This window comes from Lytechinus variegatus, chromosome 1 (assembly GCF_018143015.1).
Source record: "Lytechinus variegatus isolate NC3 chromosome 1, Lvar_3.0, whole genome shotgun sequence".
NCBI lineage: Eukaryota > Metazoa > Echinodermata > Echinoidea > Temnopleuroida > Toxopneustidae > Lytechinus > Lytechinus variegatus.
Genome location: NC_054740.1, coordinates 9,646,846 through 9,669,503, shown reverse-complemented (window position 1 = coordinate 9,669,503; position 22,658 = coordinate 9,646,846). Strand labels below are relative to the sequence as shown.

At 39.3% G+C, this 22,658-nt stretch overlaps 2 protein-coding genes across 3 annotated transcripts in view; one reads left to right on the top strand and one right to left on the bottom strand.

Annotated features, from left to right (window-relative positions):
- The first annotated feature begins 236 nt into the window (after positions 1-236).
- The window catches only part of LOC121423879 (microsomal glutathione S-transferase 2-like), a 37,089-nt gene continuing 14,667 nt past the window's right edge, over positions 237-22,658 (top strand). The window contains exons 1-3 of one of the 2 annotated variants that reach the window (XM_041619518.1): positions 237-334; positions 11,719-11,821; positions 12,805-12,904. In XM_041619518.1, coding sequence (XP_041475452.1) covers positions 11,752-11,821; positions 12,805-12,904 — 170 coding nt within the window. In that variant the 5' untranslated portion in view covers positions 237-334; positions 11,719-11,751. Of the gene's footprint in view, positions 339-11,718; positions 11,822-12,804; positions 12,905-22,658 lie in introns of both variants that reach the window. The other variant, XM_041619439.1, reaches the window with a different exon arrangement.
- LOC121422049 (serine/arginine-rich SC35-like splicing factor SCL30A) lies at positions 8,995-9,708 on the bottom strand. Its single transcript, XM_041617230.1, has one exon. It carries the CDS (start codon positions 9,706-9,708, stop codon positions 8,995-8,997), a length of 714 nt encoding a protein of 237 aa, XP_041473164.1.

The window sequence follows — 22,658 nt, the reverse complement described above, 5'->3', positions numbered from 1 at the left end:
ATTGACCTAAGATCGAGAGATTGTGAAAGGGAATATAATTGTATCAGTATCCAACTTTTCCTTTCTAAATATCCTAGATAATATGTTAGATAATTCTTGATAAACCTCCATATTTTTTAAAAAATCTTAGTGGAGGGGGCATATGGAAGTCTTGCCCAGTTCTGTGTGACAGTTTGCCACTGGCCACTGTCATTGTTTCAATTCGTTTCATTTTTATAAAATGTTGATAAGCCCCGCCCATATCACAGCTTATAACCGGCCCCGCCCATCGTACAAAAGACGCTCTCATTTTCCAAAAGTTGGCTGCAAAGTTCATGTCGCCTGTCCATTCACAGTGAGTAAGTATACTGCATTTTTTTTTGTGAAATACCCAAGAAATTTATGAGTACAGTTGTAGCTAGGAGAAAAACCTCTAGACAAACCAATCAATTGAAAAATAATGGGTTGATGTCCCTGTTGATGTTTGATGAATACATCGAGGCTGTTGTCGCGTCGCCGCCGCGCCGCGAGACCAGCTGGGTGGCTGTTCCACTTCCAGCCCGTGAGCATGCATGCGACCACTAATGTTCACTGCTACCACCCTGCCTGTGGGGAATCCACAGGTAGGACTATGGTATGCCAATGTTGTACAGAGGACACACTTTAAAAAATCATTAAAATATCACTTTTGTGACCAAAATTACTTATTTTCATACAGTTGCAATTTATTTTTCATTAGTAACTTGGGAATAATTTTTGTATTCACCAGAGCGCTCAAAAACTTGAATTTGGGGCATATTTTTGTGTACGCCCTCTATTGGTGGAAAGTAATATGGCAAGAAAATTTTCATTTTTTGATCTCTATTTTTCATTAAGAAAAAAATGATTTCAAGAATCAAATTTAAATAAGAGCCAAGTTGTATGAATAATAGGTGTAATGAAAACTGTCAGTGTAAAAAAATTAAGCATTTGCCCCAAAGAAAAAGAGAAAATAAGCCAAACATTGCCACCCTTATTTTGCCACACATGGAGATATAACTGAGAACAAGGTTATATTATAACCTTGTTCATTGAATGAGTGCATGCGACCGCTAATGTAATTGAGCTATGAGTATGACCATGATGACTACATCATCATCATCCTTTGCTATAATCTTCAGAGGGCTATGCAGCCTATCTAGAAGATGACCTGAGCTACATCATACATGTAGATCACATCATCAGGTGCCTATACTTTGATAAATGCACTCATTCAATGAACAAGGTTATGATATAACCTTGTTCTCAGTAATATCTCCATGTGTGGCAAAATAAGGGTGGCAATATTTGGCTAATTTTCTCTTTTTGTTTGGGGCAAATGATTGATGTTTTTACACTGACAGTTTCCATTACACCTATTATTCATACAACTTGGCTCTTATTTAAATTTGATACTTTAAATCATTTTTTTCTTAATTAAAAATAGAGATCAAAAGATGAAAATTTTCTTGCCATATTGATTTCCACCAATAGAGGGCGTACACAAAATCATTTCCAAAATTCAAGTTTTTGAGCGCTCTGGTGAATACAAAAATTATTCCCAAGTTACTAATGAAAAATAAATTGCAACTGTACAGAAATTAGTAATTTTGGTCACAAAAGTGATATTTTAATGACTTTTTAAAGTGTGTGCTCTGGACAACATTGGCATACCATAGTCCTACCTGTAGATTCCCCACAGGTAGGGTGGTAGCAGTGAACAAGTGGATAAATGATATATTAATATATTAATTATACCGGTACTAGATCAAACATAGTTTAGTAGAATCGAATCTAACGCCCCGTTTCCCCACATCAACTTCAGATTACGGATCAACTGTGACTGTCTATGTCATCAAAGGTCACAATAAGAAAAACAGTGTTTGGGCTTGGCACATTACTCCTGAATATTTTAATGATAGAATAATTAGCAAAAATTGGCCGAATCTGTTCAGTTTAATTAGCCTGGGGCGTTTTGGGGAGTGAAAGTCATATACTGTATGTATGGTCACTCCCCACTAACGCCTGATACTCCTACCTATATTTCCCCACATACGGGTACAAAACCAGAAACTTTCGCCCCCGAGAATTCTACTTTCCCTCTAAAAGATCTAGCCCTAAAACATGTACATGGGGTCCAACTTCATTTCCAACATTTCTGCGATATTGATGTCATTTTTAAAGAAGAATTCATTGAAAAAACGAGAGATTTGTTACAAAAAGATGGGAAGGGCTTACGGCCGTGTTTACGTCGCCATCTTGATTTCTTTGTCATCCGCTTGGCGACAGCATGCAAATCGCGTGATTTGCGTGCTTGAGTAAGCTGTGCCAAGCCCAAACACTGTTTTTCTTATTGTGACCTTTGATGACATAGACAGTCACAGTTGATCCGTAATCTGAAGTTGATGTGGGGAAACGGGGCGTTAGATTCGATTCTACTAAACTATGTTTGATCTAGTACCGGTTTAGTGTGGCCGGGGTTCTAACAGGTCTTCCTCGCAGTCATAAGCAAGCCAACCCCAAAATAAAGATGTTGACCAAATGAAGTGTAGTAGGGTTCTGATTTATTGGTCTGCAATGCAGACCTCACTAGGCATTGCCTTCACAAATTATACATTCAAATATATTCAAAAATAAAGTCACATGATAAATTCAACCAATAGAGAAACAGAGAATGGAAGAACCCAGAAAAGTGGAAGAACCAAGGGTGAAAGGTGAACCAATGAGGATGAGATAGGATGATATGAATGAAGAAGAATGTTCTGAATGTAAATGAGAAAATGACAATAGAAACATGTGAAGCTGTATGGAGTTGGAATGGCAATGGAATGATGTGATGAAGAAACTAAGGAATGAGAGAAACAGGTGTGTGACAATGGTATAGAAATGGTAGTGAAGTATGGAAAGCAAAGTGTGAAATAATCAATTACATCAAATAAGGCAAAATTAAACTCTTACATAAATTTCCTTCTTCGCTAAAAATGTCCTCATTTTTATAAGTTTCAAATTGATAGATTTTTTTTTTTTTATTTGTCAAAAGTAGTTTTCCGAAAACTTTTGGATTCACAAAATGAGGATGAGTACTTTTTTTGATGAAGGAAATCCATAAATATATATATATTTTTTTAAGCATTATCTGCAACTTTTGCAACTGTCAGTAAAACAAAAAGTTTTCTGATTTTGATAATTTGAAATTTGCCAAAATGAAATTATCCAGAAAGAACATTTATCATTTTTTTCTTGTATTACAAATGAAAACGTTTCACTTGTTTATTTGAACAAAATATAAGATCAATGAATGCTGTTCTTCTGTCAGTTGCAATATATATAAGAACATGTGTATTTCTTTCATTTCTTTCATTTCAATAAATGCATTTTTTTTTAGCATAAATTTATATACATGGCAAAGTTGTTTAGTCACTTTTCAATACAAAGCAAGAAATATAACTTTTTTCTTGCCCGTTATCTACATGTATAAAGCACAATATACAGTAATCTGTACAATAACTAGAACTGAATAACATCAAAGTATTCTTTTATACCAATATTTTCTTTTGCGGATGCAAAATGAAATGCTCGGATCACTAAATTGACTCTTTTTTTTTCTTTGAAATAAACTTCTGAAATATGTTTGAATGTGCTTGAATATGAAAAGAAAACATACATAATAATGAACTTTTCTTTTCTGTTAAATAAACTATACATCACATGATCTTTTATTTGGAAAATTTCAAAATGAAAGAAAATATAAGTTTTTATTAAACTTTTGAACTGTTTTGTTATTGTTCGCAAAATTATAATTTGAATAACTTGGTTCCATAAAAACACTAACTTCTAAAGATATAGAACTGCATCTAGTAGACTAGTACAATCTGTGATAACCTAGTATGAAAGTGAAAAAAGACAATCTTTTTTTTTAAAGCTTTGTATATCAAAATCGTCCAATTTTTTTGTATGTGTAACAGATGACTTGGTACAATGTATACAAGCAAAATATCTAATTTCCGCACTGTGCAAGGAAAAAAAAATTAGCCCGTTGTGTAAAAAGAGCATAAAATAGTTTTGTCATAGTACAAAAATATTGATGCATTTATGAAAATACATGATGCACATGCAATTAATTCAAATGTCACATAATATAACATAAAAAAAAATAGCACAAAATTCAAACATTTGCTTGATCAAAATGTTTTAAAAATATTCAACGTTCCGAATATTCATTTTCTTCAAATGTTCTTACAGTTCGGTCAAGATAGTTGCTCATTTAGTGATTATTTTCTATTAAAATTATATCAATTTTAAATGTTCTAGAAATAGAGTATATTTGTTGATTCTTGTCAACACTTCACTTCTTTTCATCTTCTTTCTATCATCGCGACGTCGACTGTTGATGATTATGTTTTGAACTAAGTTCAGTCTCTTGAATATTTTGATGCTTGATATTTCTTCAAAATAGTTTAAAAATGTTCCAGTTCGAAGATCGATGCATGGGAATTATTAAATTTTGGATGATTTCGCTGTTTCTTCAATAAAGTTCAAATGGCTCAGTTTGACGAATCAAAGTGATGAAATTCACAGAAGCAAACTTCGATGATGTCGCTAAATTTACTTTAATTGCTGCTATTTATTTGAATGGTTTAAGTTGTAAATGTCACAGTTCTCTTGAATTAAAGCTGAAATCAATTAATTCAATAAATTCACATTATCATTTTTCAAAGTCGCCAAATCTTGTTGGTATTTTGACTCTTCGTCCGTAACGCGTTGTTGTGACGTTCTCATCTGGTGGACGTCCATGGGGTTGAGTTTTAGGGGCATCATGGTGTCTGACATCAGATGGACCTGGGGTTTGGTTTGGAAGATGTGGTCCGCGCTCATCAGAGGGGTTTGGTAGTAGTTGGTCATCTGACTGACTCCGGTCAGTTCTACGAACTTCTCGCCTCGGCTGGATGGGCTCTGACCTAGATGATTGGTCAGCTGTAGACTGGGGGTGAACATCTGGTGATGACAATTCAGACCATGAAGGTTGGTCAGATGAAGGAGGATGTTGTACATCTGGTGTTGAGCGAGACTGTCCTGACCATGAAGGTTGGTCAGATGAAGGAGGACGTTGTACATCTGGTGTGGAGCGAGACTGCCCTGACCATGATGGTTGGTCAGTATCTGTCGTCAGTTGTGGTTTGGTAGTTGACCATTCGATGAAGGAAGTTTGAGGATCAGATTGAGAACTTGAAGGAGGTTGTGAGTTTGAAGGAAGTTTTGAGGTTGAAGGAGGGATGGTTGGATGAGTTCCACCTTCTTTCCTAAACTTGGATTGTTGAGGTAGCTTTGATCGGAAGAGTTTCAGTCTGTTATGATGCACTACCTTCTGTATTCTATGATTGTGGATATCTTCAATACGATAGTTCAGACCATCTTCTGAGGAAGACATAATGGAAAATGGTCCAGTCCAGTTTGGTTGTAACTTGTGTCTGGCATTTGCTGGGTCATGAAGCCAAACTAAGTCTCCAACAGAGTACTTAATGGTACGAGTCTTCATGTCGTAACCTACTTTCTGCTGCTTTTGGGCTAGTTCAGACTTTTGCTTGGCGTAATGAAATGCTTTCTTAAGACGTTGTTGGAGAGCCATAACATACTGTTCTGGTGAGGTAGTATGTTGCTGAACTGGAACTGGACATGTTATGTTCACTGGAACTCGAGCTTCTCTTCCATGAAGAAGGAAGTAGGGACTAAGTCCTGTTGTGGAGTGGACACTTGAGTTGTATGCAAGTTGTAGTTGAGGGAGGTGAGAATCCCAATCTCCACGTTTGTCAGCGACATATCGTGCTAATTGTTCTTTGATTACACGATTTGCTCGTTCGACCATTCCAGCACCTTGAGGATGGTAAGGCGAAGATCTGGATTTGCGAATTCCAAGTTTTTCGCAAAGTTGTTGTACGAGCCTTGACTCAAACTGTCGACCTTGGTCGGTGTGCAAAGTTTCTGGCACACCATGCTCTGTGACGTAGTCTTCAAAGATGTGCTTGGCGACCGTCTCGGCAGTTTGGTTCCTCATAGGGTAGATGTTGACATATTTTGTGAAGTGGTCGATGATGACGAGTATATAGCGATATCCACGACGAGAAATAGGGAGTTCGGCGATGTCGGCGAAGATCATCTGAAAAGGGTGATCAGTCGTTATACTTCGTAATGGGGCTTGGTGTTTTGGATTTGGTGACCTGAACGACTCGCATGCCATACAAGTAGAACAATGGTTGGTAATATCTCGTCTCATGAATGGCCAGTAACAAGTGGCTTCTGCTCGATGAAGTGTGCGCTGAATTCCAAAATGGCCTGATGAAGGATGTCCATGGAGTTCTTCGAGTACTTTAGGAATGAGTTTTTGAGGTATGACTGGTTGAAGTATCGTTGTGCCAAGTCTATCATATTTCATATGATAGAGGATGTTTCCCTTAATTGTCAGACGAGGGTATTCCCAGAGTAGTCGTCTCATAAGGGGATTGAAGCGACGTATTTCTCTGACAGATGGTCGATATCCCAACTTGACATACTCCATGACTTGGTTGATGTTTGGATCTTGTTTTTGGCATTCTTGCAACTCAGTTTGCTGATCAGCTAGAATGAAATTTTCTGGTTGCACCTGGTTAGTACTTTGGGACTTGTGTTCAGTCGATCCCTGGGTAGTGTGAGACTTTGTAGTAGACCTTGTGTGAACTACATTACAACTGGTTTGGTCTTGATGTAGGAGATTGGTTTGGTTATCTCTTGAGTGGTTGTGTGGACGTCGAGAGAGTGCGTCAGCATTCTGATTGGAGCGTCCCTTGCGATGTATGATCTTGAAGGAATAGGCATCCAATTCTACTATCCAGCGTGCACGTCTACCAGTTGCATCATCTTGGATTGGTACTTTCATGTATCCTAGAAGTGGTTGATGATCTGTGTATACTGAGAAAGGCTGGCCTCTAAGATAGTGGCGGAAGTGTCGTACAGCTGCGACAATGGCCCACAATTCTCGATCGTACGTAGACCATTTCTTCTGACTTTCTGATAGTTTGTGGCTGTAGTAGGCTATGACGTGTTCTCTTCCATCTTGGACTTGGGAGAGAATAGCTCCAACAGCATCACAAGAAGCATCTGTGGCTATGTTGAAAGTCTTGTTGAAGTTAGGAAATGCTAGTATGGGTGGATTGGTAAGTGCCATCTTCAGTTTGATGAAGGCGTTTTCACAGTCGGCATTCCAGACGAATTGCATTCCTTTGTGCGTCAGATTGGTAAGAGGTGTGGAAACTTGGGCAAAGCCTGGAATAAATCGACGATAGAATGAAGCAAGGCCTAAGAAAGATCTAATCTGTGAAGGATTCTTGGGTCTTGGCCATGCTGCAACCTTGGCTGTGTTGTTTGGATCTGGAAGCACTCCTTGTGTACCAATTACATAGCCTAGATAGGTGACTTTCTTCTGTAGAAATTGGCATTTGGTAGGTTTCAACTTCAATCCGGCGTCTTTGAAGCGCTGGAGGACTTCTTGGAGGTTTTGGAGATGTTCTTCAAAGCTTCTACCCATCACAATACAGTCGTCGAGGTATATGAGACAAGTCGACCAATGCAGACCATGTAAGACAGATTCCATAAGACGCTGAAATGTCATTGGTGCATTTACTAAGCCGAATGGCATGACATTAAAATGATATAAGCCAGTACCGGTGGTGAAGGCTGTCTTCTCTTTACTTTCTGGGTCAAGTCTAATCTGCCAATACCCACTTGAAAGATCCATGACACTGAAGTAGGATGACGAAGAAAGGGCATCAACAGAATCATCTTGACGAGGTATTGGGTGAGAGTCTCTGATGGTGACGGCATTGAGAGCTCTGTAATCGACACAGAATCTGTAGGTGTTGTCCTTTTTCTTTACCATCACTATAGGACTCGACCAAGGACTGTGGCTTTCTTCGATAATTCCACGTTCAAGAAGATCATCTACCTGTCTCTGGATTTCACATCGCATGGTAGGTGATGTGCGATAAGCTCTTTGACGGATGGGTGTGTCAGTCGTTGTGGTTATCTTGTGGTAGACATCAGCCTGTCCTATATCATCTTGAGATGAGCTAAACACATCAGCATAGGAATTTAGGACTTGCTTGGTCTTGTCATACTGTTCCTTGGTAAGGTCTGATTTGGAAAGCATGTCATCTACTGGTAAGATTGGTTTTGCCTCTTGGGTAGCTGCAATCACCTTATCGAAGATCTTGTATTCTTCTTCTGGATCACTGGTCAGTGAGTGGAAATGACCAAGGGTGGTGTTATCTGTAAGATCAACCTTTTCTTGAGATGTATTGACCAGTCTAACAAGGATGAGACCATCTTGGGCTGTGTTCACTGATCTGGCACCAGCTACAGGATGATATTCTTGTAATGTTGGCTCAAAGATACCATCATATCCTTGTGGGATAAGGTCTGGCTGTTGAGGTTCTAGTCTGCCTTGGACATGTATCTCACTCATTGCTGGTATAGAGACTTGTCCTACCAGTGTAACATTACACTTGAAAGGGGCTTGGTAACGGTGCTTGTCGACTAGAGGTATCGTTACACCTGGCATGGTGAACGTAGTAGTGGAGAGTACTGTGTCGTTTCTCCAAAAGAAATCCCAACCTAAGATGACAGGGTGGCTTATTCCTCTGGCAACCATGAACGTATGACGTCGTGTAGTATTACCAAGATGTAGGATGGTGTCAATGGTACCGATGATGTCTAGAAGTTGTTTGGTGACAGACGTTGCTGCAATAGTGGATTTCACTAGAGGGCTTCTCTGAGACTTTGGTATTGAGTCGTAGAAGTCACTGCTGACTAGGGAGGTGTATGATCCGCAGTCTAAGTACGCCAAGACATAAGTGTTGTCAAGGATTACAGGGATGAAGGGTGGTTGTTGTGGTGAACACTCAGATCCATTTTCTTTGTTTACTTGGGCCGTAGTTGTGTGAGTTGATGAGTGGCCCGTATCACCAACTAATGGTAGTTTCCCTGGTAAGTTCTATCAGCTTGGTCGTTGAAGCGAACATTCCGTTGCCTTCTGGGCGGAGTAGGGGAACGTCTTCTCGGCATATCTGGTCTGAAGGAGGATGACTGTGAGTGCGACAAGTATCTTGTCGGACTAGATGAGGGCGACGAGAAATTCCTTCTAGGCGAGTCTGATCGATGAAGGGAGGAATCACGATAAGAATGAGGATATGATCTGTGACGTGATCTCTCTTGCTGGTAAGTATGCTTATCGTGGTAGTACCCATGTCTTGTCGGACTAGATGAGGGTGAACGATGACGATGATATTGCCTATCATCACGACGGGAGTATCTAGCCGGACTTGAGTATGCTGACCGACGATGGTATGATCTATCATCAACACGTGAGTACCTATTTGGACTTGAGTATGGTGACCGATGATAATTTCTGTCATGTGGTCTTTTCTCGAAGGAGGAAGGAGATCTTGAGCGACCTGACATTGTGAGTGTTTCAATCTTTTCCTCTAAGGAGGCAATACGCTGCATGAGTGCATCGTTTGAGTTCTCAGACTTGGATGTAGCAGCTACTTGAATCTGAGTACTATCAGGCTGACCCAAAAGTGTTGCTTGTTCTATGCGAACTGCAGTATTAACAGCTTGCTTGAAAGATTCGACACCGTGTTCGTATAGCTTTCTCCTCAGCTGTAAGTCTAAGCCTGCCATGAAGCGACGAAACTTCTCTCCATCTTGAGCTTCCTCATCGTACTTGGGAAAAGCTTCACCAACTAACGTTGAAATAGCTGCTGCAAATACTTCAATAGGTTCTAGGGGCTGTCTAGTACGTGCAGTAACACAAGAACGAAAGTTTGTTAGGTATGTTGTTCTGCCAAATATTTCTGAAAGAATTGTCTTTACTTTTTCAAAGTCTTATCAGAATCAGGAATATTTTCCCAGACAGTAAATGCTGAACCTGAAAGTCTGGAAGGAAGTAAGCTATGTTTCTGAGCATTACTACTGCCTACTGAGTCAACTGCAACTTCAAATCTTTTCACCCATTGGTGAAAATCTTGACCTTCTCCAGTGAAAGTCTCTGGCAATTCGAGGCGAAACATTGCCATGATGAATTAAGACTACCAGAACAATGCTGTACAAATTTATGTAAATGAAGAAGGGTGATCAACTTTCATAAACAGCATAAAGGTGTCTTAATGAAGGAGGGAGCTTACTAATCATGCAAAGGATGAAAATACTATCTCATATTGAAGTTGCATACTAATAAATAACTGGGGAAATAAATGATGAAGGATGACATCAAATATATAAGATATCTGACAAAATGGTGGTAGACTTACTCAAACATGTAGACAAATTTACTCCGCTAAAATTCAAGATGAAGGGAGAAATCAAGACTTGAAGCAGGATGCAAAATGCTTGAAGTACTAAAACCCACGATGAGTATATTGAAGTCTATGCACCTGAAGTAGGGTGAGATTTGGCTGAGTACAAATCAGGATTGGAGGCAAATAGCTTTACTGAAGGAGGAAGAGCTAACATGTCAGTTGAAGCAGGGTGAAATTAGCTTGGTAGGGCTATCACTGGCTGCAAACTCTGCCTGAAGTTAGGGAGACACCGCTGCTACCAGTTTGTAGTGTGGCCGGGGTTCTAACAGGTCTTCCTTGCAGTCATAAGCAAGCCAACCCCAAAATAAAGATGTTGACCAAATGAAGTGTAGTAGGGTTCTAATTTATTGGTCTGCAATGCAGACCTCACTAGGCATTGCCTTCACAAATTATACATTCAAATATATTCAAAAATAAAGTCACATGATAAATTCAACCAATAGAGAAACAGAGAATGGAAGAACCCAGAAAAGTGGAAGAACCAAGGGTGAAAGGTGAACCAATGAGGATGAGATAGGATGATATGAATGAAGAAGAATGTTCTGAATGTAAATGAGAAAATGACAATAGAAACATGTGAAGCTGTATGGAGTTGGAATGGCAATGGAATGATGTGATGAAGAAACTAAGGAATGAGAGAAACAGGTGTGTGACAATGGTATAGAAATGGTAGTGAAGTATGGAAAGCAAAGTGTGAAATAATCAATTACATCAAATAAGGCAAAATTAAACTCTTACACCGGTATAATTAATAGATTAATATATCATTTATCAAAGAATAGGCACCTGATGATGTGATCTACATGTATGATGTAGCTCAGGTCATCTTCTAGATAGGCTGCATAGCCCTCTGAAGATTATAGCAAAGGATGATGATGATGTAGTCATCATGGTCATGTGATTAATGTGCAATTACGACTTCTGTGATTGGCTAATGCTTAGCCCCACTTTTCCTTAGCCCTGTTTTATTTCACACTGCATCTCTTAATAAGCTGGCTAACCCTGCTTTTTTGCAGGGCCAGATAATACCGTACTTTTTACCTTGCTAGCACACTTTGCTAAAACGTGGTGTGAAAACGAAGTGGGCTAAGCTTAACCTCGGGAAATTGGTGGGGCCCCACCAATTTCCTGGGGTTACGGGAAAAAAGTGCAGTGTGAAAAGCATGTTAGCTTTGGGAAAGAGGGCATCCATACATCAACATCCAATCTGGACTAGCCAACGTGCATCACTTTACCTAGTCAATACCAGTTTCTAAAATGCAAATTCTGTTTGATTGTAATTCTTTTTTTTCTTATTTTATGGTTTCTTTCACCCATTTTTTTTTTATTCCAGGATATTCTTTGATTCAGAGACCTGAAAACCAACATGGCTCCTATTCTCTTGGAAAATTTGATTCTACCAGCTGGGGTGTCTTTAATTCATGCTTATCAGTTAGGTGAGTAATACCCTGAGAAGTTTCCCTTAACCCCAGACTATAGGTGGGGCCAGCTAGCCTCACCTTATTTCGAGGTTGAGCCAAGGTCACTTTCTGTTCTCACAACGTTTGTAAAAAGTAGGTTTACACCACCAATAGTACGGAACTGTCTGGCCGTGCAAAATAGCAGAGTTAGCCAGCAGTACTTAGCATGAAAGTCAGGGGGTCAAGAGCTGTCATGAGAACAGAAATTAAGCCTTCGTCAAGGAGCCTTCTTCCTTCAAAGAAAAAAACAATTAGTACAAAAATTTTGAAATAATGCTTCAATTTTTTTTTCATACTCTCAGTTTGTTTATTTGTTTGCTCTACTTTTTGTTTAAAGAACAATGGTTTTCAACAACGCATGATCCTACAAATCTTTCAAATCCTTCTTAGTTCAACTTTTAAGTCTTGTTATCACTGATTTAATAGTAGTGATTATAACTGACCTCTGAGTGTAGGCCTACATAACTTGATGTTTTAATGTCAAATGAGCTCTTGTTTCATTGCAATTTCAGGAGTGATTCTAGCTTTTTTTCCAAGGAGGGGGTTTGACTGAAAAAATTGATAAGCAAAAAGAAAGAAAAAAAGGGTTACACTACCAAATGCAGGTAATTTTGGTCCCAAAAAATTGAAAGCACAAAAAAGGGATTGGCTCCAAAATGTAGGTCATTACATTTTTGTTTACTTTGCAGGCCATGGGGGGGGGTTAAACCACCTAACCCCCCTGTAGATCTGCCACTGAATTTCCTTGTATAATTGTCTTGTAATTCATGTTTTCAGTTATTATTTCTGAAAAGTTACTGGCCCGACAGCAATTTTTACTGGTCTCTTACCATCGGACCAGTGCCAGTGTCGCGTGCTGCCTTGTGAATAGTATGAAATTTTGTAATATGTTGACTTGTTAATAGATACAGAACGTACGATAAAAAAAAGTAATTGTAACCGTCTGACTATCTTTTCAGCATCATTTGCTCGCCAAACTGGAAAATCAAGAAGAACTTTCAATGTGCCTTACCCAGCCACTACAGGAGATGAGAGATTTATGCGCTACTACAGAGCACAGTAAGATCTGGGGTCCGTTGCAGAAAGAGTTGCGTTTAAACGCAAGTAAAAAAAATCAATCGCAAGTCCCAAATGCGCGCTGTTGATTGGTTGAAAATCAAGTTGCATATGATTTTCAGAGTTGCGATTGATTGCAACTCTTTCTGCAACGGGCCCTTGGACATCATCTTACAAAGAGTTGCGATTGATCCGATCAACTACAACTATGGAAAGCCAGCTACATCAACACAAAAAAAATGCATGTTTGTTCAAAATATTTTCTAGGATGTATATTCATGACGAAAATTTTGCGTTTAAGAGCAGTATACCCCAAGTTTCCCTTATCATCAAATCTCTTCTCAAAACAAGCATGAAATTTAAGTATAGAAACACCTGTTTCTTGACCTCGGTCCGAAGATAATACACCCCAGCATCAACGGTCACAGCAGGGGGCCACACACGATGGATTGCATTCTGTTGAGTGCATGGAGATCCATGTATACACGCGTTGATAGAAACTTTTTTCTTCCTTTCTTTCTTTCTTTTTCTTTCTTTCTTTCTTTCTTTCTCTCTCTCTCTCTTCCTTCCTTCCTTCCTTTCTTTCGTTAAGACTGTATCGTTGCGCGAGTGAACGGCATGCATCCCATATTTTCTTGCTGTACAGACAGAAACTAGATGGGATGCATCGCGGTCCTTGCATGCTAAGCATACCGTAATTTTTATTCCGCATACTTTCCTTATTTCGAGGTCGATTTTCTTCGTTCGAAATTGAAAATGGACTAGTATTGGATGACTGAATGTAATATGCCTTTGAAAACGTGATTAATATCGAATACAATAATTTCATTCCGAAGATCCTTCTACAGGCAGACAAGTCTTACGTAATAGCACAGCTGTTGTTTATCATTTCGTCCTTGGCTCAACGCTCGTTTAGCTGGCCCGTGGTGGTGAAATCGAGACAAGGGGATTACCTGGCCAAGATGGGTTTATCGGGGTTGGAAAAGTTGTTTGAGATTTGCAAACGCAAAACGGGGTATGCGACCGCAGTTTGCAGTCCGAAGTGAGGTCGAGAATCAAACGGGAAATTTTCGTAATGTTCATGCATTCATGGTTTTCTTAACAATCCAGTATGCTCCTCTTTGTTTACAGAAGGACATTGTCAAAACTTCCCCGAGGAAAATTTATGATGGATTTTCATGTAGTTAACATTGATCGGATCAATTATAACTCTTTGTGAAACAGGGCCTTGGGCACCATTTCATAAAGATTACTCTGCCATCATGGCAACTACCATGGTAATGGAGCAGTGAATCACAATCACAGTTTCCTTTGAAGTTACATAATGGCAATGTTACCACACCTACATGCATAAGTTTTTATGAAACGGGGCTCATGGAGTAATTTGCTATATGGGCTTAAATCAGTACCAAATAGGACAAATTCCTTTGGCTCAGTATTATTTCAAAGAGCAATATCGCTTTTAGGAACTGATATACAAAAGTATTGAGGATCAATGTTAAGGCCAAGAGAGATTTGAATGCACTACCAACTAAATGCTGTCAAAAGTAGCTAATTAAAATGGCTGCAATGTCAAAAGTAGCTAATTAAATCGGCTGCAATTCCGCCTGGCCCACCCTGCTAACAGTCCAGGCTACCGTCCCTATATTAGTAAAATGGAGGATTGCTTTATGCAAACAGCCATTATACTGTAGAGTCAACTGATACCTACACTGTACATTACAGAAGCAACAACTGAAGCTTTTTTTTCTGAGGATTTCATTCTCTTTCTATATCATTAAATCTCTTTGATGTTAGTTTCAATTCTGATCATATTGATATTAATATTTTAGTCAGTTGATATTGTATGAACCCTACTTATATACAGTCTTATGGGCTCACTTTGCACATTGCTGGTCTATTGGGTTCTTTTAGCGTAATGTCTGCCTCATGGTCCTTGTTGGACTCGTGTCGGTCTTGTGGATCATTTTTGTTTAGTCCAGTCTATGTGGTGGATCTTTATTATCGCATAGGCCTTTTTTGCCTCGTGTCTGTCTCGTAGGCCTTTGTTATTGTAGATCTGTAGTGTGAACAGGGTTTTAAGAATAGTTAATGTGATTTATCTATGTGTTCTTCATTATTCTTGATCATCCTCTCTCTGTTATACCTTGGTCACATTTGATCTACAGCGGCCGTACGGTGAGTCGATAACAGCCGTTTCATTCATTTTTCTTCAAACCACCTATATATGTAGCTGGTACAAAAAATGTTAAAACGGCTATTTTCGACTCACCGTACGGCCGCCATAGAGCAAATGTGACCAAGCTATTAGTCATCAAAATTTCATCTTTTCTTCCATCACCTTCTTTACATTCCTTTCAACATACCAGATTCACTCTTCCATCCCTCTCTTTGCTAAGTTCTCATTCTCTGATTGGTTCTCTCCCTCTGACTTAAGTTCATTAATATTCAATAGCAGCTTGCTATTTGAATATTAATGAATTTAAGTCAGAGGGAGAGAACCAATCAGAGAATGAGAAGTAAGCAAGAGTCAAGTACGTGTCAGGCCACTCTACATTATCTATCTAATTGTCTGTCTGACTCATGGGTTGTTAGACTCTTGGGATGATCCTTAATGTTTGAAAATCACTTTTGTGTACTGACCAGTTATGTATTCAGGTCTACAGTGTACTCGAGGATATATTTGCATGTACATGAACAATGAATTCTTTATTGGTGTGATGATGCATGATATTATCCTCTTTGCCCATTGGATGATAGCACTAGAGTCTTGTCAAACATCTTTATGCATGAGATTTTGGAAGGTTAACTCATTGAGTGCTTCGTGCACGCTACGTATCCTACTATAACATGCCACACTCGTGCTCGCACGCCTACTATTGATTGCTTTGTGCTTGCATTGTTTCCTACCCTTGCCTGCTTCGTGCATGACTGCGCACATTCGGAATAACAATCATTGTTACGCCGTTTTGCATTGTATTGCGCATCGCATGCACGCCGTAATTAGCACTATTGTGTGCAGTGTGAACTCTGCTTTCTGACAGATAAACTTACTCACGCGGTTTACATTCGACTTTTTCGAGTATTTCTACATTTTTTACAAGATATGGCTCCGCCTCTGAGAGAGAAGAGACCTAGGTTTTTGATCCATACAAAACACTCCACAAAATGGAACTACTTGATACAACTCATATTTTAGCGGTAAAGATAATAACCAATCCACATAATGAGGACATCATTATAAGGGGTATGAAATTTCCTACAACTTTACTACACAATATTTTGTGGATAAACTAATCGTTAGAGAGTTACAAGCAATTGTAATCATGACTATTGGAAGGAGTGAATACGACTCGCGATCCCAAAATCAATGTGGCACAGGGGGGTTTTGTGGCTGGCACAGGGATTAGCATCGGATTAGCACTGTGGCATTGGCTTAGTAGTGTGCGTGGCATGTTAAGAGTTAAATCAAAGCGTGATGATTTCTTTACTAACCGTCTAAAAAGTCTGCTTATCGTTTGCGTGAGTATATAAGAAAGGCCTTGCGTGCTCATAGACTGGAGGCAGTGAGTGAGCAAGCAAGGCCAGTGTACAGAGACACATATAACAGAATATGTGACTAGTCATGTGATGATGATGTCACTGCATGAAGATGTCACCACATCAATATAACACCACATACACATGCACAACACAAGACTCTACAACATACATAACCCTCAGCTAATAGACCAGTTCGTAGTTCATGGGCAATTTTGGTCAAATGACCTTTCATTTCTTTCATCATGATAGGCAGATTTCAAAGCAAGATATTACGTAAGCTTGCCTTACATAGCAGGATGAAGAAATTGAATAGACCAGGTGACTAGAATAGCACACCAATGAACACTTTATGAAGGTATTTGTTGCATTTCTACTTTGAATGCATATCTTAGCATGTTGCACAATGTACTTGACAAACTGTGAAATACCAGTCGTTCGTGGAAGCATTGTTGTTTTTGTGGATGTAAATGAAAACGACAATTCAAAAGAATATATGAATAATCAAGACATCAAAGTTGGTGCTTATCTCATTAGATTTTAAAGCACCATGTCACTTTAGTTCAAATGACCTTCTTCTGATCATGCGTAGAATCTTTTGATCATGCGCAGAAAGGAACTACGAACTGGCTTATCTTTATGCTGTGTGCTGGTCTTGTTTATTATCTATTTATGTCAGCCTTTTTTCGGCTGGCATAGATAGGTGATTGCTAGTGGGCTGCGTTTTCAACTCAAAAGCAATTTATGCTAATTAGATTTGAATCAAAGATTCAAGTGTGCGTGCATGCATGCATAGGTGTAGTCTTTGATTTGATTTTTTTTTTGGGGGGGGGGGATTTTTCTTTCATTAGATTTAATCAATGGGTTTTGTCTCTATAAAAAAAAACCAACAGCAGACAGATTTACAAATTTGATATTGATAATAACTATTGAATTAACAGTTATCATTATCATCTTCAAGTCAAAGGAGAACATATATACTTATTTACAGAAATGTTTAAAGTCCAACAAACTTTAGAAATGGTGACTGAACTCTTTTTGATTACATGTTTTCAATACCTCAAGATGAGAAATTCATATTAATTGGACTTTATACTTTTTGAAGATGTATCTTTGCTAGACTGTTAAAACCCATTAATACTCATCAGCATCGTGTCGTGAATTTTTCCGTATTATATTTTGATTTGAATATTAACTTCAAAATGTATTTGCATTATATTTCTATGTTTCCTTCTTGGTCATATTTACCACTGTATCCATACTTCATCCACCTCTTGCTTTCATCCCCTACATTCCCTTCAGCTTCTTAATCTGCCTATACGATACCCCTACCCCCTTTTTCTATTACCTGACTATTCTTTTGCTGATGTGGTTTACGGTACACCATGTGGAGTGTTATAGAAGCAGTGGATAGAAGAAGAGAGGAAGTGGATAGGCGAGAAAGTGGAGATTTTGAGAATAGAGTATTCTTTCTTGAGAATAGTCCTGAAAAGGAGGTAATCCTCTGTTTTAGGGGTCCAAATTATTTTAGGTTGCTAACTTCAGGCAAAAGTCACAGATGCACTTACAATGAGAATAAGTCGTCCGCAAGCTACAAGGCCGTGAACGTACGAGCGCGCTCGATTGCCTATCGGCCTGGCTGGTCAATTGACTGCTCTCCCGGGGATTCAAGGCGAAAGGTGTGGGGGGGGGTCCAATAGATACATATATATTGCTATATATCACCTCCTCTGTTTGAGGGGATTTTATTAATTGTGGCATTGGGGGGTACATTTTAGGGCATAATGATGACATTGGTAGCAAGGAGAAGGGTGGTGGCAAGAGGGGATGAACTGCTCCATTATTAAGGGGCGCAGGGACAAGGGGGGGGGTCCAATAGATACATATAACACCTCCTCTGTTTGAGGGGATTTTATTAATTGTGGCATTGGGGGGTACATTTTAGGGCATAATGATGACATTGGTAGCAAGGGGAAGGGTGGTGGCAAGAGGGATGAACTGCTCCATTATTAAGAGGCGCAGGGACAAGGGGGGGGGGGTCCAATAGATACATATATATTGCTATATATCACCTCCTCTGTTTGAGGGGATTTTATTAATTGTGGCATTGGGGGGTACATTTTAGGGCATAATGATGACATTGGTAGCAAGGAGAAGGGGTGGTGGCAAGAGGGGATGAACTGCTCCATTATTAAGGGGCGCAGGCACAAGGGGGGGGGGTCCAATAGATACATATAACACCTCCTCTGTTTGAGGGGATTTTATTAATTGTGGCATTGGGGGGTACATTTTAGGGCATAATTATGACATTGGTAGCAAGGAGAAGGGGTGGTGGCAAGAGGAGATGAACTGCTCCATTATTAAGGGGTGCAGGCACAAGGGGGGGGGTGCAATAGATACATATAACACCTCCTCTGTTTGAGGGGATTTTATTAATTGTGGCATTGGGGGTACATTTTAGGGCATAATGATGACATTGGTAGCAAGGAGAAGGGGTGGTGGCAAGAGGAGATGAACTGTTCCATTAATAAGTGGCGCAGGTACAAGGGGGGGGGTGCAATAGATACATATATATTGCCATATAACACCTCCTCTGTTTGACGGGATTTTATTAATTGTGGCATTGGGGGGTACATTTCAGGGCATAATGAATACATTGGTAGCAAGGAGAAGGGGTGGTGGCAAGAGGGATGAACTGCTCCATTATTAAGGGGCGCAGGGACAAGGGGGGGGGATCCAATAGATACATATATATTGCTATATAACACCTCCTATGTTTGAGGTGATTTTATTAATTGTGGCATTGGGGGGTACATTTTAGGGCATAATGATGACATTGGTAGCAAGGAGAAGGGGTGGTGGCAAGAGGGGATGAACTGCTCCATTATTAAGGGGCGCAGGGACAAGGGGGGGGGGTCCAATAGATACATATAACACCTCCTCTGTTTGAGGGGATTTTATTAATTGTGGCATTGGGGGGTACATTTTAGGGCATAATGATGACATTGGTAGCAAGGGGAAGGGTGGTGGCAAGAGGGGATGAACTGCTCCATTATTAAGAGGCGCAGGGACAAGGGGGGGGGTCCAATAGATACATATAACACCTCCTCTGTTTGAGGGGATTTTATTAATTGTGGCATTGGGGGGTACATTTTAGGGCATAATGATGACATTGGTAGCAAGAAGGGTGGTGGCAAGAGGAGATGAACTGCTCCATTAATAAGGGGCGCAGGTACAAGGGGGGGGGTGCAATAGATACATATATATTGCTATATAACACCTCCTCTGTTTGAGGGGATTTTATTAATTGTGGCATTGGGGGGTACATTTTAGGGCATAATGATGACATTGGTAGCAAGGAGAAGGGGTGGTGGCAAGAGGGGATGAACTGCTCCATTATTAAGGGGCGCAGGCACAAGGGGGGGGGCTGCACACCAACACAATAGAGGGCAAGTGGATGCATGCAAAGCGAAAGCTCCGACGACAATTCGGCACGAGCAGGGCTCTCTTCGCATCGTACTTAGACGAATTCATGTGGAGGACGAACACAGGGAACAATAAATTCGGCGAGATTCTCAGATGTATGCGACAATTTTATCCTGTTTAGACGTTTTATCTTTCTAGCGATGTCCTACATCGAAAGAGTTTGTTGGTGATATAATAATGAACATGATTTAATTATTGCATTATAACAAACAGTTTACTATTCCAGTACATACAAATGTGCGACGAACACAAATTTATGGCACAACAAAATCTTAAATTTGTATCTAAATGTTTCATTTTAATTTTTGTAACAAATCGTATTTTTGTGTTCGGTAATATATCAGATGACACACAACTTTTTTGGGGGGTTTTCTTTAACCGATGTACAAAACTGACAGTTTACTACTCTTACTAAAAATGATTGTGCAATGGTTGTATTTGATTATGGCGAATTTGTGCTTTTAGACTGATTTTCAATATACACTCAGTGCGCTGTCGCTTAAAGTTGAATTACAATAATACGATGTGAAGATTCGAGATACTCACAAAATAAACAATGTGTATAATTGCTGAATCGTTATAGAACCTCATTTGTCTTTTAAAATAATAATTTCAAATTGTGTTAGCAAAATCGACATTTACCTGTTCGCTTTCAATTCGCTGACATTCGTGTTTTGTTATAAATCAAGGTATTTTGGTTTCAACTAATTTTTGGAAAAGAGAACAAAAGAAATCATACTCGTGAGAAGGCGCAAATTAATTTGCTGCGCAAACGTAAATAATTACTTAACTGGACGATTTCGTGCTCTATTTGTAATTATTGTAATATACCGAATTTTGGTTTTCAGACTGTCAGAAATGCCATCTTTTTATGGCTGAAAGTTGAATAACATTAAATAATACAAAGGGAATAAAGTAACAAATCAAACCTTTTGCATGTAATTGGCATAATAATTATAGAGTTATGTCTTGGTTCAAATCGTGTATGCAATTGTCATTTTCATGTCGCTTTCAATCACAGAAGAAAAAATCAGTATTTGAAAATTAAAATTTAAAATTAGTTTGATAATGTTATGTCATAAATCATAATTATGCAAATAATCATCTCATACTCGTTGGAAGGCGCATATAAGTATAATTTATACTTCATTTTGTAACTATATCTGTTGTAAAATTACGAATTTAAGTTTCTACAGTGCTTCACAATCTGTATTATGGCTGAAAGTTACATTTATCAAACTATTTGAAGATCAAAACTATAAACTGCTTAGTACAAATATACATGTGTAGAACTTTATACAGAATTACGTCCGAGTTATAATTGTGTATTCAAATGTAAAGTTTTGTGTTTTATCAAGTTATAATTATATGTTGCAGAAACTGTTCATACCGCGTTATTTACTGTTGTTCATAAATATGAACTGTTATATTGTGTCAAAATAAAAATTTGACAGAAAATTTAACTTTCCGTCATTCATTGCACTTTTGAGGCAACAAATTGCTACAAATGTGAGCGGGCGTGGATGGGTGGTGGATTGCGTGTGTATGTGTGTGTATGGTTGTGGTTGTGTATGTATGTGTATCTGTTTGCATGTAATTATGGCATTGTAGCCTAATCACCCTATCTCCTCCTTGCAGACTAACAAACATCCCTTACACTAACACACCAATCATACACATGCACACATATATACACCTAATTAAATGCCACCTCAATCATCTACATACAAAGCCCTCTCATATATATGCGTCCACAAATGCGTATTCATACTTGTAAATAAATTTATATAGATACGCACGCTCACACATTTACACAAGACATACACACATACCCATACTCACGCACACATACAACCACATGCAACTACACACACATACACGCGTGTGACCGCACTCACTATTTCACTCGATCACGCACTTGCTCTTTTCATACAATGCGCTGTTATTGAACCCCATGCAATAAATAAAATAATCTCAAAGTATACCGAAGGGGTGCTATACAAAGCAATACATATCTGCCAACCCAACCCCTTGTGCCCCCCTTGCACCCCCCCCCCCTTTAATATCGGACAGGTTCATCCCCTCTTGCCACCACTCTTTCTCCTTGCTACCAATGTCATCATTATGCCCTAAAATGTACCCCCCAATGCCACAATTAATAAAATCCCCTCAAACAGAGGAGGTGATATATAGCAATATATATGTATCTATTGGACCCCCCCCCCCTTGTGCCTGCGCCCCTTAATAATGGAGCAGTTCATCCCCTCTTGCCACCACCCCTTCTCCTTGCTACCAATGTCATCATTATGCCCTAAATTTACCCCCCAATGCCACAATTAATAAAATCCCCTCAAACAGAGGAGGTGTTATATGTATCTATTGCACCCCCCCCCCCTTGTGCCTGCGCCCCTTAATAATGGAGCAGTTCATCCCCTCTTGCCACCACCCCTTCTCCTTGCTACCAATGTCATCATTATGCCCTAAATTTACCCCCCAATGCCACAATTAATAAAATCCCCTCAAACAGAGGAGGTGTTATATGTATCTATTGCACCCCCCCCCCTTGTGCCTGCGCCCCTTAATAATGGAGCAGTTCATCCCCTCTTGCCACCACCCCTTCTCCTTGCTACCAATGTCATAATTATGCCCTAAAATGTACCCCCCAATGCCACAATTAATAAAATCCCATCAAACAGAGGAGGTGTTATATAGCAATATATATGTATCTATT

Excerpts from the sequence above, each read along its gene's own strand:
- LOC121422049 (XM_041617230.1), bottom strand. The coding sequence starts at position 9,708 with ATGGCAGGCTTAGACTTACAGCTGAGGAGAAAGCTATACGAACACGGT.